Below are 27,717 nucleotides of genomic sequence, written 5' to 3'. Positions count from 1 at the left end.
CTGACCTCCTGCGTCCCCCAGGCTTCCTCTTGGGCAGGAGCGCAGGGCAGTGAAAGGTGGCGGGAACCAACCACGTCGCAGCCCTGTGTGGGCGGCCCAAGGCTGGGGCCACCACAGGTGACCCGCTTCGCCAGAGTTCGTTGAGGCTCCCGGCCACCGGCCCCTTGCAACCACGGGTGATAGCACTGCAAGGACTGCTGGGAGGGCACAGAGCCTCGAGGACAACACTTACCACCTTTTTTTAAAAAAGTAGAATATATACCTTCTTGTTTATTCAGGTATTTTCAGTAGGGGCAGAAACTTTTTATGTTAGCCATTTTGAGCAAGTATATTAAAAACATTTTACTTGACATGTAAACATTTTATAAACATTGTTTTCACTTCCTCGGCAGGAGTTTTTAGAAGCACACCCTCTAGCCCGCCTTGTGGCCTGGGTCCCTGAACCCCGCCTGTTGCCGACGGTCACCAGTGGACATGGCTGCCTAGGACCTGCCCTCCCTCTGGGAGGCTCAGCTCACCCCAGAATCTCACACTTACAAGGTTTATACAATTAGAAATTTTTTTCACTTGCAGACTTACGATTCCCAGAAATCAGGAGTGGAGTCCTCTTCTACGACCGCAACGTGAGCTAAACCTTTACCCTTTTCTTTAGGCTTAAAAGTTCTTTAAAATCCTTAAAACAATTGTAGGTGAAGGGCATGCTGGCTGTGCATTTCTCTCTGGGCTCCACTAAGGGCTCCACTAATTTTCAGAGGAAACAGTGGTAATTAAGGTCTATCACTGTATCTTAATTTTATGGTTAACGTTCAAGGACGATCATCTGCAGAGTCGGCCTCGTTTATATGCTCTTGTCCCTACTTACAATCAGTCTTGGTTTGATCTGGACAGAAGGTCAACCGAGAGAACTTTCAATCTGTACCAAATATTGACAGAGGTTGTGCATGAAAAACACTGCTGAGCAAAATTCCAAATAAAAAATTCAAAATTGAAATTGATAGCTGTGGGTAGTTCTATACCATTTGGGGAACTTTACTTCTGTGCTCAACCTCTGGGGAAAAAAAAAAGGTAAGCCTAGTGGTGGTATATTTAGCATACGTCAACAAAGAAATCCACAAATTAAAAAGAAAAACTGCCTTTCAAACCTTGGGTAATTATTTCAAGCATTGCCACTGTGGTGTAACATTGTCTAGCCACTCCTCAAATGTAAACAGTGCAGACATCAGAGGAGCGGACTGAAGCAGAGTAAACGGCTTGCATGGGGATAATACTGCTATTCCATGAACTGTATTAAGCATCAGTTTAACTAACGTTAGCTGTTAACAGGTAACGCAATTCCAATGGAAGAATCAGCTTTCCCTTCCAAGATCTAGAAAGGCAACCTGTATTTGCATTTTTTCTCTGACTGGAACACTCAACAAATACTGAGCATGTGCCCTCTTCTGGGCACTGAGCCCCTCCTCGTCCTCAGCTAAAACTCCAAACCGCATGGCTGTCAAAGCACACGCAGGTGTCCGCAGCCACCCGTAGTACACAGGATGCACCCAAGGCAGAGGCCAAGGTCCTGGCCAATCACTAAGCCGCCTGTACTTCTGCTCTTTACCTGCGTTAAGTGGAGAGTAGACTAGATGGCTTCTATGGCTTCTCCAAATATAATTCCACTGACTCAAGTTGGCACAAGCATCCCAAGCTCTAGGGACGCCCTCACTAAGGAAATCACAACAAGATGTTGTCTTCTTCATCTTGAAAGTTAGGCCGGGGGAGCCCCAGTTTGTGAGGGCGGAGGGGAGGCCGTAGCTTTTCAATCTACTAAGAAAATAAAAAGAGGGAAATGTCACATGGGTCCTTTACTACATTGTATTACCAGCTGCGTTCACAGTTCACGGTCCAGCCCAGAATCATAATTCACGTAACAGCGAAATTCATTTCCCAAGGTTCGAGTGTGTTTTGGAATAAACTTGCACATCTTCACTCCAAGAAGTTTTGCTGCCTCTTCCTCCATGACGGCACCTGAAGAGAACCAGATGAACCCGGAGACTGAGGCACCAACCATGTCTCAGCTCCACACCCACCAGGCCGGCCAGGGAGGTATTCTCGACCAGATGCGGGAAGCGGTGAGTTGACGGTACCACTCAGCGATAAGGGGGCAGGTCAGTGCTCTATATTCCTTTTTTACTTCCTCCAACATTTATGCATATTACCTATGTTTTCCCTTTTCTTTTTCATTTAATAATTTTCCTACATCTGCAAGGCTGAGATAATAATTATATTCCACAAAGTAACATAAGGAAAGCAAAAATAATTACTAAAAACCACCATTTTCCAACTTCGAGTCAACAACCCCTTTTTCAATAGTAGCAAATCGTGCAAACTTGTACCAATACATTCACACCAGCCCATTCCTCCCTCCAGCCCTGTCCTCCGCACCCACTGCACTGGGGGAAGCAGGGCCCACACAGCAGGCCTGGATGCCAAGCTGCCCGGAAGTAGGGAGACCAGCACTTAACGTTTTCGTTCTCAGTCAAATGCCAGTATGTCCACCTTAAGAAAATATATCCACATCACCAGTGCGGAAGTCTCTTTCTCAGCTTTGGTAAACCTAATCTAATGTCTAGCGCTGTAACCTTTGGCATCCACTTTAACCCCCGAGATTCCTTATCAATTGTACGGGCTGAGTGAGATACTGTTACTGTTACTGCCGTTGATGAGTACAAGTAACACTCCTGGTGCACTCACCCAGTGGCGAACCCCGATTCCCAGGCATCATGCCACTTAATTCTCCCCAACCCTGAGAGGCAGGCAGCATCTCAGCCCCACTGTACAGATAAGGCGACTGGGGCACAGAGAGGGGAAGAACCTTGTTTATTAAAGTCATGGGATGTGTGTTGCCAATCTGGCACCTACCTGTGCACAGCAGAATCTTGCCCCGGGTCAGGTACTTGATGGTTTCCGACGTTTTTCTGAGACATTCCTCAGAGAGATAAGGGGGATCTGCTATTACAATGTCAAAACTGTGTGCAGCAATTTTCTCAGGTAAATCCACTGGGTTATTGTAATCATAGAAGATAAACTCCTCTCCGTATATGGCAAACCTGTGGTCATATTCGAAGATGCAGATAGAAAAGTCGTCTCTGTGCAGCTCTCGCAGCTTCTGGTAAACGCTGGGGGCACTCACACATGCTACTCTGGAACAGAAGGAGCCAACTCGTGACTGAGCTTTGTGACAGCACATGGCGTCAATAACCACTTCACTGAAAAGCCACAGTCCCCGTGTCCAGATTTTCTTAAAGGAAACAATAATGCAAACTGAAGTAATAACAGCAGTACACTTAGAAAGAAGACTTTCTACTGCCTCACTTTTAAGGAATCTACTGTTTACAAATCTACAACTCATAATTTTAAAGTATGAAAGGATAAATGTGCTTTTCATGGTAAAAAAAAAGTAAAACATTATTAGGACAAGGGTTATGAAGCCCATGGCCTGAATTTACTTAGTATTTTCATGGTGGTCTCTTAACATTTATTTCAAATACTTTTTAGCCTCAAACTAAATATTTTGAAGTTACTTTGTAATATAGTCTTGAAGAAAAAACTCCAAATAACTTCCTAAACAACTTTAGTTTTCCAAAAAAGTACATTAAAACTAGGTCTCAGTGCAGACAGACTACTTCGAATTTCTGCTGCTGTTTTGTATAAGTAAATTAAAGAATCTGTCTCATTACAAGCATCTCCAGTTTATGAATGGGTAGTGTTCCAGTAGTTAACTTTTAAAGCCAACTGCCAAAAATGCTAGAAGTACCTTAAATGTTGAATTACTCAGTTGACTGTGGTACGTCTATTACAGTGGAATACCATGTTGTCATTACTCTCCAAGACAGTCAAGTTCAGGAGAGCGTAAACTGTGCTTCCATGGAGTGGGGTTTATGCTTACCTCTTGGAGATACACAGCTTGTCTGCAGACAACGGGAAAGAGACTTTTTGTCTCCATCCCCTTTGTCACTTTTAGATTTTTATTATACACACACACACACGCACACACATAAAATCATTCAGAAAACTACTTATTTAGAGAATTAAACTCAGCTTTAAAACTGTGAGATGCATTTCTTCAGAGAAGTGTTACACGTCTGGTTAGGTGCCCACGCTGGGCTCAAAGGCTTCTTGGCCCAAATGCACGTGAAGCACGTAAGAAGTCTGGGGGCATCCTGACCGCCTTCTGTGGGGACCAGACCCCAGCCTGCCTGCTGCCAGAGCTCTGGGCCGGGGGTGCAGAGGACCTGAACCACAGCAGCACCTCCTTCCCTAAAAACCCCAGAGGAGGTACTTCCGGCGGAAGGACAGTGATCTGAGGTGGAGGACGGCACAGGAGCAGGGTGTGGCGACAGTGGCAGGGGAAGCGGACGGCCTGCTGCTCCCAGCTGGGGCCCTTGTGCGAGTGATGTGACCGCGTGGGCCTCAGCATCCGTCTTTAGGATGGAGAGGATAACAGGAACTACCTCCAGAGGTGTGAGGGTTAAACAAGATGACCCTCAGAAAGCACTTACCCAGGAGACAGGACACACAGTAAGTACTCAATAAATGCTACTCTTACTACTCATCTTTAAAATTATGACATAACTCCTAAAAATACTGAAGATGCCTTTCAGAAAAAATAAGTTGCTTCCAAAGCCCTTATATGTAAAAATAAGAAAATACAGGTAAAAACATGTCGTTAAGAAAAACGTAATAAACTACATAGAAAAAGGACAGAAAAAAGAAAACCTTTGGACTTCCAGTTAAACTTCCAGCTCAAGATGGCAGAGGGAACACATTCATTTAGCCAGGTCCCAAACTGGCAGCCAGGAAGGCTGAGCAGGAACCCGGCTGACAGCACAGCGCCCGTGGCTCAGGAAGCTGCACAACCAGGTGACTCAAGGAGCGGGGGGGACGGTGGGGCAACAAACAGGAAAATGCACCCCCCCAGGATTCTCTTCCCTATCCCAAGCCTCCATAGATGTTCTCTGGATTGGGGGGGGCTTGAAGGGTGGGTGCCAGGCACCATGTGGAAATGGCAAGGATCACGTTAAACCCATTGGATGTTGGGACCCCCAACCCTCTTTCAGAAATAAGCCTTCTGGGATGAGGTCAACGAGGTGCGTGACTTCCAGGCAGGAAGACTTCCTGGGGCTCTAACCAGCCCACAAGGAAAGGCCTGGACATGCTGACCCTGGGCGTTGAAGGGGAAACAGCCATCCGCAGACACCCAAGTAGAGAAGTCCTGCCCAGGTATCAGAACCTCCAGCCCTAGAGCGCCTCACCCTTAAATACGGACGGACAGCAGACATTCAAGGAAAGCATCTAATAATACCAGAGGCCAAAGTAAACAAGATGCATGTGTGCAGTTCGTTAGAGACTGCGTAGGGAGCTCTTTTTTTAAAAATCCTATAATATCCTCAGAAGGATGAACAAGATACAATAATAAATATTCAGAGACCCAAAAAAGAACTATGGTATAGATGACTAAGTACATGACAGCGGAAATGGTAAATTCAGTAGAAAGTTTCAAAGATAAAGTTGAGGAATTTTCCCAGAAGAAGGTCAAAAGATGGAAAAAGGACAGAAAAACAAGTAGATAGGTCCAACATTCAAATAATAGGCATTCCAGAAAGAGGAATCGAAAAAAAAAAGTGGGAAGGAAATCAAATAATTTAGGACTATTTTCCCAAACTGAAGGACCTGAGTTATGAGGATGGAAGGGCTTTCACCCAGTACAACAGATGGACGCTCCACACCAAGACACATCGAATACTGGGGATCAAGAGAAAATCCTAAGCTAGCAGTAGGCAGGGATGGGAAAACAGGTTTCCCACAATGGCACTGTATTTTCCAATAGCACTACCGAAACGTGCAGTCAATGAAGCAATGCCCTCAAAACCTGGAATTCGACAGCCAACAAAACTAACACATGAAGAGAATGGGTGGAATAAAAACATTTTCAGACATGAAAGGTTTTAAGAATTTCCCTCCCATGGAAACTATTGAAGGATATACCCAACCAGGATAAAGCTGTAAACTAAGACCTGGGGTACTGGACAGAGGGCGTCTGGAACACGAGAGAGGTAGACCAGAGCTGCAGCAAACCCAGAAATCAACCAGTCCACATGGAACAGGGTGCAAAGCCCTGGAAGTCATTTTTTTCAAGGACCTGAAAAATATGTTTGAATTTGTTGATAAGAGATTCACACCACTGGGGAGAATTTGAGAGTTAATTAGTAATATGGACATAGAAATACTAAAAAAAAAAAAAAAAGAATTATTTTCTTCAGGGAAGATGAAACATTGCACAGAAAAGGAAAAGACTCAGCTGTAAAGAACATCTATGTTGTCCTAACAACATAAACCCTGTTCTAACCAAAATTAGGACATAACTAACACCAATTCTACACAGTCACTTCCAGGAAATAGAAATACAGGCAATACTTCCCAGCTCATTTTATGAAGCTACCATTAACCAATATGAAACCCAAACCAAGAGAATAAAAGAAAACTTCAAACCAATATCACTCATGAACATAGAAGCAAAAATCCTCAACAAAATATTTGCAAAGATGGGGCTTCCCTGGTGGCGCAGTGCTTGAGAGTCCGCCTGCCGATGCAGGGGACGCGAGTTCGTGCCCCCGTCCGGGAAGATCCCACATACCGCAGAGCGGCTGGGCCCGTGAGCCATGGCCGCTGAGCCTGCGCGTCCGGAGCCTGTGCTCTGCAACGGGAGAAGCCACAACAGTGAGAGGCCCGCGTACCACACACACACAAAAAATTAGCAAAGAGTCCAGCCACTAAAAAAAAGAAAATGAAAAAAGGATATAACTCTATCGGGAGAGTGGACAGAAAGCAGACACGTATGTGGCAGTTGTGGCCAGTGAAGGGAGCCAAGTCCTCATTCTCTTAAAGTGAGAAGTCAAGAAATAAGGTCTATGAGTGACAAGTCAAGAAGTGCCAAGAGAAACATTATTTAGAAATGTCTGTAAATACCAAGAGGTCAATGAAAGAGCTGAAAAGGCGAGCGGGTGGACCAGGGGAAAATTAACAGTGGATTATTTTCTGAACAAGTCTTTTAGGACCATTAGACTTTACATGCGTGCAGAGTTTTGACAGAAGTAAAAACCAAATTAAAAAAAAAATCTATTCTTAAAACTTCAAAAAGGTCAAGATTTTTTTCTTTTAAAGCAAACTCTAGGGGTATAAAAGTAACAGGTAGAAAATGTTAAAATAAGGAACAGAGATAAGGTATCTTACACTGAATAGATTTCTGTGTGTGCCCCCAGACTCAACAGTGAAGCAGTTCTTATTTCCTCATGTTCTGCGAATCGCAAACTACAGGTTTTGCAGATTACAGTTCAGCCTTCTTACCAACCATGTCCCATCTAGGAAGGACATTTAAAATATTACTTTAGATTAAAAGGCAAAAGAGAAATGAAACTGATCTCACCTGCCACCTTCCCCAGCAGCTGCCACGGCTTCCTCTGCAAGGCGCAGGGCGGTCTCCGGAGTGTACCAAAACTGGCTCAGCTGCTATGACAGAGGAATGAGTGAAATCATTTTACAACTGGCATAGAGTTTATCCTTTTAATTTATATCTACTATATCAATATATACTATATCAATTATCAGTGTTCACTGCTGGGCCAAGTAATATATGGTACCTCGTTTTTCCTAGAGTTAATACATGATTGTTTCATTTGCTTGGGTTCTTTGAACCTATCCCTAATTCTCCCAACATCCTGCAGCTTCTGAGAAGTGGTGCGTAGGAGGTAAATGTTGTGAGACTTACCATGTCTAAAACATTTTACTTTTATCCTCACATTTGACTGATAACTCAGCTGGGTGTAGAATTCTAGGCTGAACAAATTTTCACTCTAAATCTTGAAGGAATTGCTCCACTTTTTTCTAGTTTCTAGTAAAGCTACTGAGAAGTGCAATGTGACTTGCAGACCTGAGACTCTGTAGGTGTCATGCTCTTCTCTGGAAGGTTCTAGGATCTTCTTTGTCACCTATATCCAGAATTTTCAGCCATAATAATGTGTCTTAGTGAGGGTCTTTGGTTCTGGGAAATTTTCTAATATCATTCTTAGAAGGTTTCCTCCCCTCTTTGTTTTCAGTTCTATTTTTCTGGAACTCCAGTTAGTTGAATATTGAGCTTCCTGGATTTATCCTCTAATTTTATGTTTTCTTTCTATAATTTGTATCATCGTCTTCCCCCCCCCCCAACTTCCTGGGAGATCTCCTTAATTTTATAAACAAAACAAACCAAAAGAAAGTGTCAAAAATATACAAATAGTTAATTCAGGTAGTGGAGTTATGACTTTTGTTTTTTTGTTCATGTTTTTATATATTTTCTACAACAACCATAGATTACTTTTAGAATCAGAAAAAAGTACATAGTATTTAAATTAGCAGAAGGAAAAGAGAAAAAGACCACCTCAAGAATAATAACGTACTTCAAGTTTCTAATATTGACTATTCAAAGAATCAGGCTAAAGACAAAAGCACATAAAGAAGGGAAGCAGTGAGAAAGAGGCATCTGAGTAAGTGGAACATTTAGAATAAATGTAAAGAAACATTTTTGTCCCAGTCTCAAACAGATGGTAAACAGGGAAATTTTATATAACTTAAGAGATCTGAACTTGACACAAAATGTAAACGTCTGCTTGAACACACACATACCCCTCCTTCCGGCTGCAAAGAGAGGCAGATCTATTATCAAGGGGTAGTCACAGACAGAAATTTCAAGCCTCATCTATTTCTCAACTATCTCCTTCAAAAATGTAAATTTCTACATTCCAGGTTAGGTTAGTTTTTCTGAACTCACTTTTTTAAATTCCTATTTTTATTTGGACCATAAAAATACAATTAAAATACACAGTGTGCCCCAGAAACTATTAATATCTTCTTAAAAACTCAGTTTCATCTATTTTTTTACTACATGTTTAAGTCCAGTCACCCCATTACTGCAATGATCAATTTTTCCCTTTTCTCAAGGATTGCTGGGCTCCGTAACAACCAACAGAATGCATCTGCATACAAGAAGGAAGCACAGTTTGTGTTGGATATAATGATACGCTGTTCTTCTATCTGAAATGTCCCCTCCTCTGATCACCAGGCAGCCTGAGAGTCAGAATTAGGAAAATCTGCATTTATACTGTCTTAAAATGTTCGTGGACTGCTTTCTGTCTTAGCTCCTGAACAGGTTATCAGCTTCGTAGTGACGAGTGAGATAAACTTGGGTATTAGGTCAGATACAGACAAACACTGGACTAGGTACAGAATAGGCTCCACACCAACACTTCCTGATGGGTGGGGAATGCATTAACTTACCCAGTTCTCTTCTATTATTCCAATGTTATACTTGTCATCACCACCGAGGTCGGTGTACTGTTTCTGCTCAGCATAAAATTCCTGCAGAGCTGCCAGGGCATGGGAAGAGAGCTGGGGGAGGTCCTCATCTTCAGAGTTGCTCATTTCACACCTGCAGGGAAATGAGTATAAGTGATGTTTGTTTTTTCTTTTCCATCAAACAACGATTAAAAAAATTTTATCTCACAGCAGGGATCCAAACTGAAAATGAGTTGTATAAAGGAAACACACCTGTATGATCCCTTGCAGAGTGAAATCTTTACCATAAATACTATAAAGATGTTTCACTTTCTTCTGGTGCCCCAACGGCCACATGCAGCTAATTCACAGTAGATTCTCTTAATAAGATCTTTTTATGTGTGAATGTCACTGTTTTTAGGTGACCTAAGGCTCCTGGGTGTCACTGACAGGATAAGTGAAGGATCATAAAGGAGGGGTATAGGAAGAGATGTGAAAAATAAAAAGGACGAGAGAATGCAAATTATGATAATAATGAGACACCACTATATACCTGCCAGATTGACTAAAATTAAGAAGACTGATAATACCAAATGTTTTGGGGGATGTGGAGTAATGGTAATTGCCTATTCTGCTGTTGAAATGTAAACTGATGAAAACGTTTTGGAAAACAATTTGACCTTACCCTTGCTTCAACTCAGTAATTCTGTATATACATATAGATCATATAACTATATGAAACTCCTGTAATTCACATAAATGGACATGTAAAATACGTTCAAAGTAGAAATGTGTACTAGCAACAACTAAAATTACTGAAGTATCCACCCACTGGACATTATAAAATATACTGCTATATTCCTACAGTGGGATACTACTACACAGCAATGAAAACATTTTATATCACCCTTTTCTCCTTTGTTGGCTTGCTACCTATAGCTTTGTTATTTAAGTGGTTGCTTTAAGGTTTACAGTATATATATATCACAGCATACATTCAAATAACATATCACTTCTTGTATTACATAAAAATTTTATAATTGTTTATAACTTCCATTTCTCTCCTCCAATCCTTCGTGTTACTGTTTGACCAACATCTTATTTTTACATTTGTTATAAACTCCACACCACACTGTTAAATTTAAAAACCTTATGTATTTACCTACTTCGTAACCACTTACACTGCACTTCATTTTGTTGTACAGATTAATATTTCCATCTGTTGTCATTTTCCTTCTGCTTGAATGGCTTCTTTTAACACTTCCTGTAGCACAGTCCTACTGCTGATGCATCCTGTCAGCTTTTATGTCTAAAACTGTCTTTACATTGCCTTGCTTTTTGAAAGATTTTATTTTTTGGAGCGATGGAATTCTAGGTTGAGTTTTTCTTCAGTACCCTAAAGAGATTCCTCCACTGTTAGCTGCATTATTTCCAACATAAAATCTGCTGTCACCCTTAGTTTTCTTACTTTTTGTTTGTGTCTTCCTTCCCTGGTAGCTTTTAAGATTTTTCTATCACTGGTTTTGAGCATTTGGTTATGATGTGTCTCAGTGTAGTTTTCTTCATGTTTGTTATGCTTTGAGTTTACTGAGCTTCTTGGATCTGTGGGTTTACAGTTTTCCTGAAATTTGAGAAGTTTTTGGCCACTATTTCTCAAATTTTTTTTTTTCTTTTTTTGCGGTACGCGGGCCTCTCACTGCTGTGGTCCCTCCCGTTGCGGAGCACAGGCTCCGGACGTGCAGGCTCAGCGGCCACAGCTCACAGGCCCAGCTGCTCCACAGCATGTGGGATCTTCCCAAAGCGGGGCACAAACCCGCGTCCCCTGCATCAGCAGGCGGACCCCCAACCACTGCGCCACCAGGGAAGCCCTCTCAAATATTTTTCTGCTGTCCTTCTCTTTCCGGGATCCAAATACATGAATGTTAGGTAACTTGAAATTGTCCCAAAGCTCTCTGATGCTCTGTTCACTTAAAAAAAACCAAAAACAAAACTTTTTTCTTTGTATTTCATTTGTGATAAGTTTTCATTTCTGGTCTTCGAGTTTGGTAATTTTTTATTCTTCAATGTCTAACCTGATGTTAATCACATCCAGTGTATTTTTTTTTTTTTTGCGGTACGCGGGCCTCTCACTGTTGTGGCCTCTCCCGCTGAGGAGCGCAGGCTCAGCGGCCATGGCTCACCGGCCCAGCCGCTCCGCGGCATGTGGGATCTTCCCGGACCGGGGCACGAACCCACGTCCCCCTGCATCGGCAGGCAGACTCTCAGCCACTGCGCCACCAGGGAAGCCCCAGTGTATTTTTTATTTCAGATATTGTAGTTTTTATGACCAGAAGTTTGACTTGGGTCTCTTTTATTGGGTTGGCCAAAAAGTTCATTTGGGTTTTTCTGTAAGATGGCTCTAGTAGCACTTAGATGTCTTTACCTTCATTTGAAACAGTTTTGTTAGATTGTATTGTGACAGCTGTCATATCAGCATGCATTTTAAAAAAACTTACTGATGTGGAGTTTGCATCTCCTCACAATTAGGGCACCTACCAGGTGCTGGTGGGGGACCTCGGACACCTAAGGGGACGGGAGGAACTCCCAAGTGACGGGGTAGGACGTGGGGGGGAGGGAGAGGGGAGGAGAAGTGGAGGCAGGACAGGACCAGCATCCCTGAGGGGTGGCTGGGGGAGGGGCCCACTCACAGTGAGGGGATCAACGGGGACAGGGAGAGACCCTTGGGGGATCAGAGGATCAGAAGGGAACACAGCCAGAATTTCCCCTGCCCACTCGGGCCCCGGGGAGCCTGCTGAGGTCCCAGGCCTGATCCTCCGCACTCTGAGGCCCCCTCCAGGCATGCTGAGCCTAAGCCCTGCGCCTGCCCCGCCCACTCAGGGCCTTTTCTGGCTGCGAGGGTCCAGAGCCTAAGCCCCGCCCCCCACAGCCAAGGCCTTTTCTTTTTTTTTTTTGCTGTTGTGGTTGTTTTAACTTGTTGTATTTATTTATTTATTTGTTTGTTTTGGCTATGCTGGGTCTTAGTTGCAGCACACGGGGTGTTCGTTGCAGCATACCGGATCTTTAGTTGTGGCAATGTGGACTCTTAGTTGCAGCATGCATGTGGGATCTAGTTCCCCGACCAGAGATCAAACCCGGGAGCACGGAGTCTTACCCACTGGACCACCAGGGAAGTCCCTGTTTTACCTTGTTGTTGTTGTTTCATTTATATTTTTATTTTTTCTAATATATTTTTTATTTCTCTAGTTTTATTTATTGTTATTGTTCAGCTCTTCTGTTTGTTTGTTTGCAAGATCTTGGTTCCCAGGCCGGGGTTCGGGCCTGAGCTCCTGTGGTGGGAGCACCAAGTCCAAACCTCTGGACTAACAGAGAACTCAGGCTCCAGGGAATATTAAGGGGAGTGGGGTCTCCCGGAGGTCCTCATCTTGGCACCAAGACCCGGCTCTACCCAACTGCCTGCAATCCACTGCTGGACGCCTCAGGCCAAAGAGCCACTAAGACAGGAACACAGCCCCACCCATCAAAAAAAAAAAAAATGAGATGACAAAAAAATATGTTATAGGTGAAGGAGCAAGGTAGAAACCTACAAGACCAAATAAATGAAGATGAAATAGGCAACCTACCTGAAAAAGAATTCAGAGTAATGATAATAAAGATGATCCAAAACGTCAGAAATAAAATGAGGAACAGACTGAGAAAATACAAGAAATGTTTAACAAAGATCTAGAAGAACTAAAAAACAGTGATGAACAACACAACTGAAATGAAAAATACACTAGAAGGAATCAACAGCAGAATAACTGAAGCAGAAGAACAATAAGTGAGCTGGAAGATAGAATGGTGGAATTCACTGCTGTGGAACAGAATAAAGAAAAAAGAATGAAAAGAAATGAAGACAGCCTAAGGGACCTCTGGGACAACATTAAACGCAACAACATTCACATTATAGGGGTCCCAGAAGGAGAAGAGAGAGAGAAAGGACTCGAGAAAATATTTGAAGAGATTATAGTTGAAAACTTCCTTAACATGGGAAAAGAAATAGCCACCCAAGTCCAGGAAGCACAGAGTCCTATACAGGATAAACCCTAGGAGAAACACACCAAGACACATATTAATCAAACTAACAAAAAATAAATTCAAAGAAAAACTACTAAAAGCAGCAAGGGAAAAGCAACAAACAACATACAAGGGAATCTCTATCAGGTTATCAACTGATTTTTTCAGCAGAAACTACAGGCCAGAAGGGAGTGGCAGGATGTATTTAAAATAATGAAAGGGAAAAACCTAAAACCAAGATTACTTTACCCAGCAAGGATCTCATTCAGATTCAATGGAGAAATCAAAAGTTTTACAGACAAGCAAAAGCTAATAAGAGAATTCAGCACCACCAAACCACCTTTACAACAAATGCTAAAGGAACTTCTCTAGGCGGGAAACACAAGAGAAGAAAAAGACCCACAAAAACACACCCAAAACAATTAAGAAAATGGTAATAGGAATATACATATTGATAATTACCTTGAATGTAAATGGATTAAATGCTCCATCCAAAAGACACAGATTGGCTGAATGGATACAAAAAGAAGACCCATACATATGCTGTCTACAACAGACCCACTTCATACCTAGGGACACATACAGACTGAAAGTGAGGGGATAGAAAAAAGATAATTCCATGCAAATGGAAATCAAAAGAAAGCTGGAGTAGCAATACTCATATCAGATAAAATCGACTTTATAATAAAGACTGTGACAAGAGATAAGGGAGGACGCTACATTATGATCAAGGGTTCAATCCAACAAGATGTAACAATTTTAAGTATTTATACACACAGCATAGGCGCACCTCAATACATAAGGCAAATGCTAACATCCATAAAAGGGGAAATCAACAGTAACACAATAATAGTGGGGGACTTCAACAGCCCACTTACACCAATGGACAGATCATCCGGACAGAAAATAAGGAAACACAAGCTTTAAATGACACAACAGACCAGACAGATTTAATTGAATATTTATAGGACATTCCACCAGAAAGCGGCAGAATACACTTTCTTCTCAAGTGCACAAGGAAAGACAACCCTCAAAATGGGAGAAAATGTTTGCAAATGAAGCAACAAAGGATTAATCTCCAAACTATACAAACAGCTCATGCAGCTCAATATCAAAAAAACAAACAACCCAATCAAAAACAAGAGAAGACCTAAATAGACATTTCTCCAGAGATGACATACAGATGGCCACAAGGCACATGAAAAGATGCTCAACATCACTAGAGAAATGCAAATCACAACTATAATGTGATATCACCTCACACTGGTCAGAATGGCCATCATAAAAAAGATCTACAAAGAATAAATGCTGGAGAGGGCGTGGAGAAAAGGGAACCCTCTTGCACTGTTGCTGGGAATGTAAATTGATACAGCCACTCTGGAGAACATTATGGAGGTTCCTTACAAACTAAAAACAGAACTACCATATGACCCAGGAATCCCACTACTGGGCATATACCCTGAGAAAACCATAATTCAAAAAGACACATGCACCCCAATGTTCATTGCAGCACTATTTACAATAGCCAGGACATGGAAACAACTGAAATGCCCATCGACATATGAATGGATAAAGATGTGGTATATATATATATGCAATGGAATATTACTTAGCCATGAAAAGGAACGAAACTGGGCCATTTGTAGAGATGTGGATGGCCCTAGAGTCTGTCATACAGAAGTAAGTCAGAAAGAGAAAAACAAATATCGCACATTAACGGATATATGTGGAATCTAGAAAAATGGTACAGGTGAACCTAATTCCAGGGCAGGAACAGAGACACAGACATAGAGAATGGATGTGTGGACGTGGGGGTGGGGGTGGGGGTGGGATGGGGAAGGGGAGGGTGGGATGAATTGGGAGATTAAGTTTGACAAATACACTATACCAATGTGTAAAATAGCTAGTGGGAACCTGCGATATAGCACAGGGAGCTCAGCTTGGTGCTCCGTGATGACCCAGGTGGGCAGGATGGGGGAGGGTGAGGGGGAGGTCCAACAGGGAGGGGATCTATGTATACATATAGCCGATTCACTTCGTTGTACAGCAGAAACTAACACTGTAAAGCAATTATACTCCAATTAAAAAAAACTTATCAGGGCTTCCCTGGTGGTGCAGTGGCTGAGAATCTGCCTGCTAATGCAGGGGACACGGGTTCGAGCCCTGGTCTGGGAAGATCCCACATGCCGCGGAGCAACTAGGCCTGTGAGCCACAACTACTGAGCCTGCGCATCTGGAGCCTGTGCTCCGCAACAAGAGAGGCCGCGATAGTGAGAGGCCCACGCACCACGATGAAGAGTGGCTCCCGCTTGCCACAACTAGAGAAAACCCTCACACAGAAATGAAGACCCAACACAGCAAAAATAAACTAATTAATAAACTCCTACCCCCAACATCTTTTTTAAAAAAATAAAAAAACCTTATCAAAATTAGTGAATTTTTGTGTAGCCATTTTAATATTGAAGATGGAAGAAAAAACAACATTTTTGGCATATTATGCTTTATTATAGGTAAAAACACAACTGAAACGCAAAAAGAGATTTGTGCAGTGTATGGAGAAGGTGCTGTGACTGGTCGAACGCGTCAGAAGTGGTTTTCAAAGTTTTGTGCTGGAGACTTCTCACTGGACAATGCTCAAGGTTGGGTAGACCAGCTGAAGTTGACAGCGATCAAATCGAGACATTAATTGAGAACAATCGACATTATACCACACAGGAGATAGACGACATACTCAAAATACCCAAATCAAGTACTGAAAATCATCTGCAACAGCTTGGTTATGTTAATTGCTTTGATGTTTGGGTTCCACATAAGTGGAAAAAACTTCTTGACTGATTTCCACATGCGATTCTCTACTTAAATGTAATAAAAATGTTCCATTTTTAAAACAAATTTGTGAAGAGCAATGAAAAGTGGATACTGTACTCTTGGAAGAGACCGTGGGGCAAGCAAAAGGAACCACCACCAACCACACCAAAGGCCAGTCTTCATCCAAAGAAGGTGATGTGTATATGGTGGGATTGGAAGGGAGCCCTCTATTATGGGCTCTTTCCGGAAAAACCAAACGATTAATTCCAACAAGTACTGCTCCCAATTAGACCAACTGAAAGCAGCATTCACCAAAAAGTGTCCGGAATTAGCCAACAAAACGCATAATCTTCCATCAGGATAACGCACGACAGCACGTTTCTTTGATGATCAGGCAAAAACTATTACAGCTTGGCTGGGAAATTCTTTTTTTTAATATTTATTTATGGGACTTCCCTGGCAGTGCAGTGGTTAAGAATCCACCTGCCAATGCAGAGGACATGGGTTCAAGCCCCGGTCCAGGAAGATCCCACATGCCGCGGAGCAACTAAGCCCGTGTGCCACAACTACTGAGCCCGCGCTCTAGAGCCCACGAGCCACAACTACTGAGGCCCGCGCGCCTAGAGCCTGTGCTCTGCAACAAGAGAAGCCACTGCAATGAGAAGCCCATGCACCGCAATGAAGAGAAGCCCCCACTCACCACAACTAGAGAAAGCCTGCGTGCAGCAACAAAGACCCAATGCAGCCAAAAATAAATTAATTAAAAAAATATATTTATTTATTTGGCTGCACCAGGTCTCAGTTGCAGCCTGCATGTGGGATCTAGTTCCCTGACCTGGGATCGAACCCGGGCCCCCTGCATTGGGAGCACAGAGGCTTAACCACTGAACTACCAGGGAAATTCCAGCTGAGAAGTTCTGATTCGTCCTCCGTATTCACCTTTGCACCTTTGCATTTCCATGTTTTGGTCTTTACAAAATTCTCTTAATGGAAAAAATTTCAGTTCCCTTTAAGACTGTAAAAGCCACCTGGAACAGTTCTTTGCTTAAAAAGATAAGACATTTTGGGAAAGTGGACTTATGAAGTTGCCTGAAAAATGGCAGAAGGTAGTGGAACAAAACGGTGAATACATTTTCAATAAAGTTCCTGGTGAAAATGAAAAATGTATCTTTTACTTAAAACCCAAAGGCACTTGGCCAACCCAATCTTTCTTTCATATTTCTACTTAACATGTTCGGTCTTTCCTCTAGCTTTCTGAATGTGCAGAATACAGTTATAACTGTTGATTTTTCCTTGTCTACTAGTTATAACATCTGTGTCTGTTCTGGGTCAGTTTCAACCAACTGATTTTCTCATTATGGGTTATATTTTCTTCTTTGCATGGTTGGTTAATTTTTTTTATTGAATGCTAGATATTATGAAATGTAACTTGTTCGATGGCAGGTATTTTTGTACTCCTTAAGTATATAAACATAAATTAGTATTTAAAAATATAAGTATTCTTGAGATTTGTATTGGGACACAGTAAAGTTACCTGGAAACAATTTTATCCTTTCGGGTCTTCTTTTAAGACTGTTAGTAGAGAGGAGAACAGCAGTTATTCTAGCACTAATTACTGCTCACCACTGTAACAAAATAGCAGTATCTCTAAGTACTTTATCCAACGCCCCATGAATTATGAGGTTTTTCAGTACAGCTGGTAGAAACAGTCACTATTCCCAGTCTTGAGTGAGTTCTGTTCCTTCAAATCCTTTCAGGTATTTGTCTTCTCTAGCCTCAGGTAGTTTCTCAAGGAGGTCCCTCTGCAGTTCTCTAGGGTTCTTTCTCTGGTACAGCACTCTGCCTTGCACTCTGGCCCCATGTGGCTTCCCCAGGATCTATGAACTATTTCCTCAATTCAGAGAGCTCTCTGGATTCTGTCTGGGTTTCCCTCCCCTGCACAGCAGTCTGAAAAGTCTCTCAGGTAGTAAGATGGGGCAATCATCAGGCTCATTTTGTTTGTTCCCCTCTTTCAGGGACCACTGCCCTTTGTTGTCTTGTGGCCAATATTTTCAAAGACATTTTTTCCCCACATATTTTATCTGGTTTTTGTTGTTGTTGTTTTTTAGTTATATCAGATGGGAGGGGAAATTTAGCCCTTGTTACTCCAAGTGGAAATTCACAACCGTAAAAAATAATTAACTACAGCCATATATATGCTAACAGGAATGAATCTCAAGAACATGTAAGTCACTAAGTTACAGAAGAATACGTATAGTATAAATAATTCTATTTAAATGAAGTTCAGAAACATGAAGATAAAAGCAAGTTAATGAAAAACTGAAGCTTAAAGATAGTGATTACCTCTGGGAGTGAGGATACACATAATTTTTTAAATGTTTATTACATATCTGCAGAGACCCATGGACTTGATTATGTAAGTAAAAAGTGCCTAAAATGGCTTCCAAACAGTTTGATGCCACCCCAGGGCACTAAACTTTTTGAAAGAACTTAGAATAAATCTCGTGGAACAGCTCATCTGTTCTTCTATCCGTGTTTTTCACACTGTACAGTGATCTCCCTTAAGTTATGAAGTTAATATAGTAGGACAACATCAGCTTTTTTTTTTTTTTTTTTTTTTGTGGTACACGGGCCTCTCACCGGTGTGGCCTGTCCCGTTGCGGAGCACAGGCTCCGGACGCGCAGGCTCAGCGGCCATGGCTCACGGGCCCAGCCGCTCCGCGGCATGTAGGATCTTCCCGGACCGGGGCACGAACCCGTGTCCCCTGCATCAGCAGGCAAACTCTCAACCACTGCGCCACCAGGGAAGCCCAGCATTTTTTTTTTAAATAGAAAAAGTTGTATCGAAGTATATGGCTTATAGTAGAAGTTAAGTATTGCTCTGTGAAATGTTTTAGCAAAAAATACACATGTGTGTACAGGGTCATGTATCATGATACAAAACTTCTTACTACAGGCTGTCGTTTTAAACGTTTGAAATTTTTCATTGTAAACTATCTGTAATTTGTGCACACACCCATCTCAAGATGTAGATGTTCTAATACTTTACTGGACTAGATCATATAAACAACTCTTACTCGAAGCAGATGATCACATTTTTTATACTTGATAACATTTTTTATACTAATTGTGAAAAAGTATTTCTGCTATTATTTAGACATTCAGAAAAACATGATACAGGATTAAGAGCATGGCCTCTGGAGCCAAATTACCTAGGCTTAAATCATGGTTTTGCCACTTACTAACTGCATAGCTTGAAGCAAGTATTTAACCCCTCTATGCCTCAATTTTCTCATCTATAAAATGGACAAATATTAACAAACACCTACTTAATAGGGTTATTTTGAGTTAGATGAATTACTATCTATAAAGTGCCTAATAGTCCTTGGCACACAACAGGAACACAAATATTACCTTCAGTACTCCCTGAAGTTGTAAGTATACCACTAATAATATGGTATCTGTTACAACCACTAAATAAGACAGTTTAGTACCTTCATATGACTGTCTACTTTACAAAAAGTGAATTGGCAGAAGAGGGAATGAGTGAAACTGGAGCACAGGAAATTAGTAACTAAAGGGAATACTATGAAGTGTGACAGGAAACTGCGTGGAGCACGGTGAACGCTGTCTGCCTGGAGCGGGACTGACTTTGACTGACTTGTCACATGTATCACATTCAGACTTAAGATACACATTTTTTTAAATTACTTTAACAAATGGCTTTAAAATGAGTGTAAGTTTAATTGTCAGCATGTTTTCTTGAGATTTGATAAAATACAGTTATCACTATTATCACTTTTAGACAAAATGCAGATATAGCAGATCTATCATTTTACAGCCTCAAAATAAAGTGGTCAGAGAGGTGAGACTTGTTCTGAAGGCTGACACCATCAAGGTGGTATCAATGGGAGTGAATGGTGAGAGAGTGTGTATAAAGGTTATTAGAAGGTTCTGGGAAGACTGTCTCCATACCTAGATAATTTTACTGGCAAAATCTATCTGATGTAACTATCTTGGATCCCTAGAGTCTATTCAAAGGCTTGCAACTCCCAGGGGAAGACTTAACATTTGGTTAATTTCACTCCATTTGGGCACTTAACTCGGCAGTGGCTACCCATTCCTCACTCCTCATTCCTGCCTCAGGAAGGTGTGCACAAATACCTGTTTTGTGCTCAGGGATTAATTTATACAGCTGAATGAGGATATGGAGAGGTCAATGCCACTGAAAGAGGAGTTTGTTATTCACAGTTCCCCAGGAAATGAGAGGCACAGCACATGGTGAAGGACCACATGAAACCTGTCACATGCAGGAACAAGGAAGCAGAGAGAGAACTGGGACAGTGTCTTTATTTTTATTGTTAGGACAGTGGGCAAGAAGGGAAAACACACATTCTATAATGTGTGGTTTGGGAGGTCTGTGATACGACTTTCACGTGCCCATGAGAGCTAACGTGCAGAGAAGATGTAAGGAATTACAGGGCCATTACTTTGGCCCTGTAATTAATGGATGCCAAGTAGACAAACATAATAAAGTCTGAGAACACACAATTTCAACAGCTCCAGGAGCAGCCTGTGGGAGCAAGGTGGGCAATAAGGACCCGCCCTTCAAATAATGGGGATCTGTATTCTGATCGTTGACAGCTACTTCTAATCATGGAGGCAAAGACAGAGTCAGGCAGCCATCGCTGCAAGGCTCATATTGTTGTTAGCACTTCCCCCCTCCAGCAGAAGCAACTTTGAGGGGATTTAAAGTGCCAGCACCTCCCCCGCTTCCATTTTTCTCTTTTCGCCCTTTTGGGGGCCACACATTTAAGGACTAGACCATTATAAACAGCAACTGAATATATGGAGGAATTTAGAAGGTCACTATGCATGCCCAGGAAAAGGTGTAGGCTTAGAAAGACCTTAAGTTTCCTCAGGCTGATCCGTGGCACAAAAACAGCCTACAATAATAGCAACAACAACAGAATGACAAAAAAAGCAAATCCTGGGGAAGGGGGAGAATCTGAGATTTCCAGCGTTTTCCACAAAAAAATCACAAGGCATACAAAGAAACAGGAATGTATGGCCCACTCAAAGGAAAAAAGTAAACCAACAGAAACCATCCCTGAAAAAGATCAGATGGCAAAACAACTGTCTTAAAGATGCTAAAAGAACTAAAAGATGTGGAGAACAGTAAGAAAACAATGTTTGAACAAAATGGAGATATCAGCAGAGATGGGGTACACCTTCAGGTGGCCCAACATACGCACTGTGGGAGTCCCAGAAGAAGAAAAGAAGAAGGGAGAATTATTAGTGTGTGCAATGCTGAGCTGAGGAAGTCTGAGAACACAGCAAACTTATCTGCAAAGTACTAAGAGGCTTCATTTTAGTCCTGTATTTCAAGAGTCAGAATCAGGCAAATATTAAAATCCAACGTCTCCTGAGAAATTTGAAGTGTACAACCGATTCCTGATCCAAGCTGCCCCACAATACTGTCTAGAAGAGTACTGTCTAGAAGAAGGACAAAGAAAAACATGTGTGTCCACATACAGTCATATATACACATATACGTGTGTATCCTTCATACAGACAGGGATATCTGAATTTTTATTTATTAGTACTAAACACTTTCCACAGCTGCATTTGTGGATGGAGAAAGGTTTTCATTTGCAACTTGCAATCTGTTAGCTAATTATTTAGAAATAACACATGAAAACCATAAAAAAAAAGTTGACTTCGTTCAAATGAAAGAATTCCAAAGAGCAATTTAAGAAAACTGCCTACTTTTGTGGCTGTAAAAAGCAATTAAATTTCAATCTGTATTTCAATATGAATTGGGCCCTAAAAGTTTATTTTTAAAGCTGATAATCATTTACCAAGGCACTACCTTGCACTAGCACTATTCTTGGTGATGGGACTCCAAGTCCCTGTCCTCTTGGCGCTTACGTTCTAGTGAGGCAGGGAGAAAACAAACAATAGGAATAAAATATATTTTGGATTACGGTAAGAGACGCTCAATGGAGAGACATGAACTGCAAATGTTAGCAATCATACACTGTTTCACATAATTAGAGTGAGTTCATGAGAGCATCACAAGTGGGAAAAATTAAAATCTGTTTATATAATAAACATTACTAAACTCTAAATTAACTGAACTTTAGTTGTAATACAGTAAATTTTTTTAAGCTTAAGTCACTACTTCATCATATCTTTAGCATCTTTAAAAATTTTTCTAAGTGGGCCTGTGAAACTGCTGTGAGATTTTCAATTCCAAGAGAGTTGGGAAGGGCATTCCCTGGCAGTCCGCTGGTTATGAGGACTCCATGCTTTCACTGCCCGGGGGCCGGTTCAAGATCTGGTTGGGGAACTAAGATCCTGAAAGCAGCCTGGCGCAGCCAAAAAAGAAAAAAAGGAGCCAAGAGGAGTTGGGAAGTGCTGTGCTACACTGCTGTTAAACTGATGCTAAGCCTCGTGTGGCTGCTACTGCAGCTCAGTGGTTCTCTGCGGAGGGTGCGCTGGCATCTAATGGGTAGGGGCCAGGGATGCTGGTAAATACCGTACGGTTTAGAGAATCACCCTCCACAGCAAAGAACTCCCCGGCCCCAAAGTCACCAGCGCTAGGGCTGAGACCCTGCTCTCGGCAGAAAGACGCACAGGAGGCAGCTGAGTGTGGCAACGTGCCGAGCCCTCTATCCGAGGGGCACCGCTTAGTGCCCTGAGAGCAGAACGAGCAGCGCGTGCGGGTGGAGGGCGGAGACAAGCAGCAGGTGGCTCGTACCTGGGCCTTGAGGGACAGGCAAGGATGCGGAAGGGGGCGTGCAGGCGGACAGCACGCGCGAAGGCTGCACGTCAAGGAGCTGCGTCAGCAGGGAGGAGCGGGCTACCCTGCGTTGCCGCGAACAACTCCACAAAACCAAAGCGACCCTCCCACAAGAAGCAACCTTAGGCCATGCACGTTTCAAACGCACACAAGCCTACTTCCACGTGTCAGGTTTACAGCCGGCCGCTCCTCCCTGTCCACACCATGCACACAGTGTCTCCTGGCCAAGGCCACCCCGGGGCCGCGCAGGAGGGGGGCGGGGCGCGGGGGCCTCCCGAGTGACCCGGCGGAACAGCCCGGGCGGTCCGCGTGGTCTCCCGCTCCGTACGGCGCCTGCTCTCCCGCCTTCGAAAACTCTACCCTGTTATTCTACAACTAAGACACGGGGGTGAAATCCACCTGCCTGAAGCGCGGCTCGACGCACACGAGCCCCCGGCCCGCCCCGCCCCCTCTGCCCGGCCGAGACGCCTCAGCCCCTGCGGCCGCCCTGAGGGGACGGAAGGCGGCAGCCCCTCCGCCCCGCCCCCGCCAGCCGGGGTTGACCCTCCTCAGCTCCCACCTACCCCGGCCCCGCTGACTACAGCCGCAGCCCCCAGGCTGCGCCGGGAAACCCGAAGGAGCAGAAACCCGAACACAGGAGCACGGAGGCTGCTCTGGTTACTCACCAACGCGCCCCACTCGCCTCCGCCCGTGCGCCGCCGCCTCCCGTCGCTGGCCCGGACAGCCGACTGCCTCTGCGCGTGCGCACACTGTCCCGCCAGGCCGGAAGCGTGGGCGGTGCCCCGCCCGCGCACGCGCAGTAACCAGCAGAACAGGGACGTGGGCGGGGTGGCTGGCTACGCGCACGCGTACACCGCCCACTCGGGCGCTTCCGGCAGGCGGTTGGGTCCCGCGTCAGTCGCTGGGCCGCCTCGTGCTGGTGGGAGGCGACGCACTCAGCAGGTGCTTCAGATGGAGGCAATAAAAGGTACTTGAGGTTTTAACTAGATTCCCTTCAGGTCAAACGCATACGAAGGGACCTGCTCTTTTGCACTCGATACGCTTGTACGTTTCACAGACATTAAGGCTCTGTCTGCTCCGTCTCCTCCGTCTAATCGAGAAATTCGGACATTAACCTGAAGCTTTATAGTAAAGATAGCATTAGAAAAAACCTTTAAAACCCTGCGCTCGACTTCCTCCGCGGTGTGCTCTCCCTTCCCAAACCTGACGTGGTTAAGGTGAGACCAGCACCTGCACCTGTCACGCTGGGGTTCGCTGTGAAGAGGGCGAGAGGCGCCTGAACCGAAGACGCACGCGCTGTCTCCGCGCTGAAATAAGACCAGCTACTACTCCGGCAAATAGTCTCATTATGAAGCCACTACAATTTCTATGGAAATGACCCAAACGTAGGATGGTGTTGGTCAGCCCACTGGCTCAGTCTTTCAGAGCCTCCAGGGAGGAGTGCGCTCGCAGGCCGGCTCTAAGGCACCCAACACAGCACCTGCACACGGAAAGGAAGGCTCCCTTCCACCCTGGCAGTTACCAATTATAAGTGATGAATTCACTTTCCATTCTCCAAGGCTATCTATCTGTATTATGTTCCTACCTTCTTTTCCTTCATTTTCCTTACCAATCCTATGATCTTGTTAAGTTAAATTCTGCTAAATAGCTTTACATCCTTTCGGTGTAAGGTAAGGATATAAATGAAAAAACAGGTTTACAGCTTTGGCAGTACCATAATTTCCATTTTAAAAACTGTTTCCGGGCTTACAGCAATCCATACTTTTTTTTTTCTTTGATTGCTTTGATGACAACTCCACTAAGCCAGGTATTTCAAAACCAGCTGTAACTTATTAGCAAAGGAGCAGGAAAGCAAACATACACAAGCTAAAAGAAAGCAACATGAACCGAGAAATAACCACCAACTTTTATGGCAGTATACTTTTTACAGAGGTAGTGTTCCATACATAGGAAACTGCCTTGGCTAAACAGGAAGGCTTACGTTAAAGCAAATTAGTTTTGGTTTGAAACAGATCTATTTTAAGCTTTCAAAGTTTCAGTTGCTTTCATATCATGTGACACGATAGTGTTATCTGCATGTAATGTGTATTACTATGTTGTTTTTATAATTAAAGTGACCATAATTGTCAGGAAGTTCAAATAGTTACACCTCCACCAATAGTGCTGACTGCTCAGACAGCATGTCACAGTGATACATGAAGATCAGAATTTTCCAGATGAAACTTTTGCAATGTAATGTAACGGTTTTTGCAAATCATAAAAAATTTAAAATATTAAGAGGCAATTTTATCATCATTGAAATAAAGGGGAAATTACAGGAATTCCGTGGCGGTCCAGTGGTTAGGACTCCACGCTTTCACTGCTGAGGGTCAGGGTTCAATCCCTGGTTGGGGAACTGAGATCCCACAAGCCGCGGGCTAAGTTAAGTAAGTAAATAAATGGGAAATTATTTGTCCAGTAAACTGGACTTGCCAGGCAAGTTCAAATCAACCTTAATTCAGGAATTACTCCTTTTGTGTATTCAGAAGTGATTTTTGTTCGTCATGCTACTCTTCAGAAACGGAGCATAAAAGAAATGGAGATTACTCTGGAAAGACCTCTTTAGAGATGGAGCGAGACTTGGTTTTCCTCTCTAAAAATATCTAGTATAACCTATACTTACAAGAACACAGATTCAGGTTTTTCTTCCTTCTTTTAGTGGTTTGTTACCAAATTACTCAAATTAACCCAAGTATGCTGCAAAGGATAGTCCCTAGAAGTCTAGTCCCATAAGGTGCTTTGTGAAGAGGCCACCACGTAAGGAAAGTCGGATTAAGATCTTCCCCTACAGCCTCCCAACGTGCACTTGTGCAGTAAAGCATTTAACTTCACACAGTAAAGAAACTAGTTTTATTTCTCCAATTACTTGGTAACAGCTAAGTTATAAAGAATTAGTGGCGCATGAAACTTATTTGGGGAATCACTATTAGGCCTTTTTGTTGTGGGAATAATACGAGCATATTCAACAGAAACTGAAACCACTGACTTAAATAGATCAATTCTCTCATTTAGAAAAGAAGATGCAGTAAATAATACAGTTAACTCTATCATAATACCACCGGAGTGAATGACTATCAGGTGTCAGACTTTGTGTTAGGACACATTTATCTAGTGGAGCAAAATGTGTTCTTATCAATGATCTTTAAACAGAATGGAATTTATTGAGCATCTACTATTATATTTTATCCATCACTGTGCTTTCAATTTGTTCTTTGGGAATTAACAACACTTCTGGTCCTATGATAAGATGACAGACTGTGGAAATCCATGTAAACCCTAAGTAGTGTAGCTGTGAACTGAATCTAGGTCTCCCGGCCTCTACCCTGTACTCTGCCAGTTCAAAGAGCTTTACCAAATCAGTCCTCAGAAAGGACCATCCAGGGCAGTGCAGTTATGAGCTGCAAAAGTGCAGCCTAAGATTTGGAGCTTACTAAAAGGAATACTTGAAAACTGACCTGGCAAAGTAATCAGTAGTGAACACTATCGAAACTTAAAAACAAAACTGCTAACTACTATGGGAATAAAAATACTTAGCACATCCCTGTTTAAACTCTCTCTGCAGGACTTCCCTGGAGGTCCAGTGGTTAAGATTCTGCGCTTCCAATGCAGGGGGTGCGGGTTCGATCCCTGGTCGGGGAACTAAGATCCCACATGCTGCGTGGCACAGCCCAAATTTTTTTTTAATAAAATATAAATAAATAAAAATAAACTCTCTTTGCTTCCGTTTTTTTTCATTTATCAGTTCTGGGAAGCATCAATGACTTAACCACAGTTCACTCTCTTGCTGGATCAAGTAATTTACACTGCAAGAGCTCAGCAGGATGTTGACTTACGTGCTAGAACCGACAGAGTATGCTACCATTGGGACTGTATGGAGACTCCAAGCAAAAGATTTTCTCCTTAGTATCGCCGAATATGCCCTTTGCTTCCATTTAGTTTTAAAAGATCTGCCATTCGAGATTACAAAGAGTGCACGATCCTATGTTTAAGAAACAAACAAAAATGTTTCACAATCTAATTAATGCACCAAAGTCATCATTCATAAACCACTCAATATAAACAGACTGTATTTTTAGAGAGCACCAATATTTTAAAGATGTCTTTTAAGAAACAATACCAGATTTTTATATCTGGGGCCTCTAAAATCATCCACAGCTCCCTCCAATGAAAGGTGATCAGCCTGGGCCTAAGGCTTCCCCCTTGAAAATGAATGAGCTCTACTTAGTTCCTAAACAGCCTAATGGTTCTTTATCCATCCTTGGAGTGGAATCAGATCTCAATATAACCTAAGAAATACCATTACAAATCAATGAACATTCCAAGCAATATAAAGTTTAAAATAAATATATTTTCAAAACGCATTTTCTTCCTTAAAAAAAATAACTTTTCACTGCATATGTTTACAAGATTTAGAATTAGGTAAAAAGGAAAGTCTGTCTGACACACAGAAGAATGGTACCTTTCCACTTTCCCTGAAAGGCCAAAAAGAATGACCCAAACTACATTTACTACAAATATGCCCTGAATCCAATGATTTAACTAGTAACTCTGAAATTGTTTCTAAGATTGTGAGCTGAGATAAAAATAAATATGCTCAATATTACAGAGTATAAACGAAACTTCGATTTTCTTTCTGAATTCTGGAGATTCTATTAGGGGTGGGT

At 42.7% G+C, this 27,717-nt stretch overlaps 1 protein-coding gene across 3 annotated transcripts; it reads right to left on the bottom strand.

Moving 5' to 3' along the window:
- Positions 1-27,018, bottom strand: EEF1AKMT1 (EEF1A lysine methyltransferase 1). 3 transcript variants are annotated; one of them, XM_082675403.1, is made up of 5 exons: positions 26,887-27,018; positions 9,352-9,502; positions 7,466-7,548; positions 2,902-3,182; positions 1-2,007 (listed from the first exon to the last, which is right to left on the bottom strand). In XM_082675403.1, the coding sequence occupies exons 1-5, from the start codon at positions 26,913-26,915 to the stop codon at positions 1,871-1,873; spliced, it is 681 nt and encodes a 226-aa protein (XP_082531529.1). In that variant the 5' UTR covers positions 26,916-27,018; the 3' UTR covers positions 1-1,870. The 3 variants fall into 3 exon arrangements, with proteins under 3 accessions (XP_082531529.1, XP_082531530.1, XP_082531531.1); XM_082675404.1 differs by having other exon boundaries at positions 7,466-7,545; XM_082675405.1 differs by lacking the exon at positions 26,887-27,018 and adding an exon at positions 23,680-23,765.
- Positions 27,019-27,717: the final 699 nt, after the last annotated feature.

Source organism: Grampus griseus (assembly GCF_964374135.1).
Source record: "Grampus griseus genome assembly, chromosome: 18".
Classification (NCBI taxonomy): Eukaryota; Metazoa; Chordata; class Mammalia; order Artiodactyla; family Delphinidae; genus Grampus; species Grampus griseus.
The sequence above is the reverse complement of the archived record's forward strand: the minus strand, read 5'-3'. Positions and strand labels throughout refer to the sequence as shown.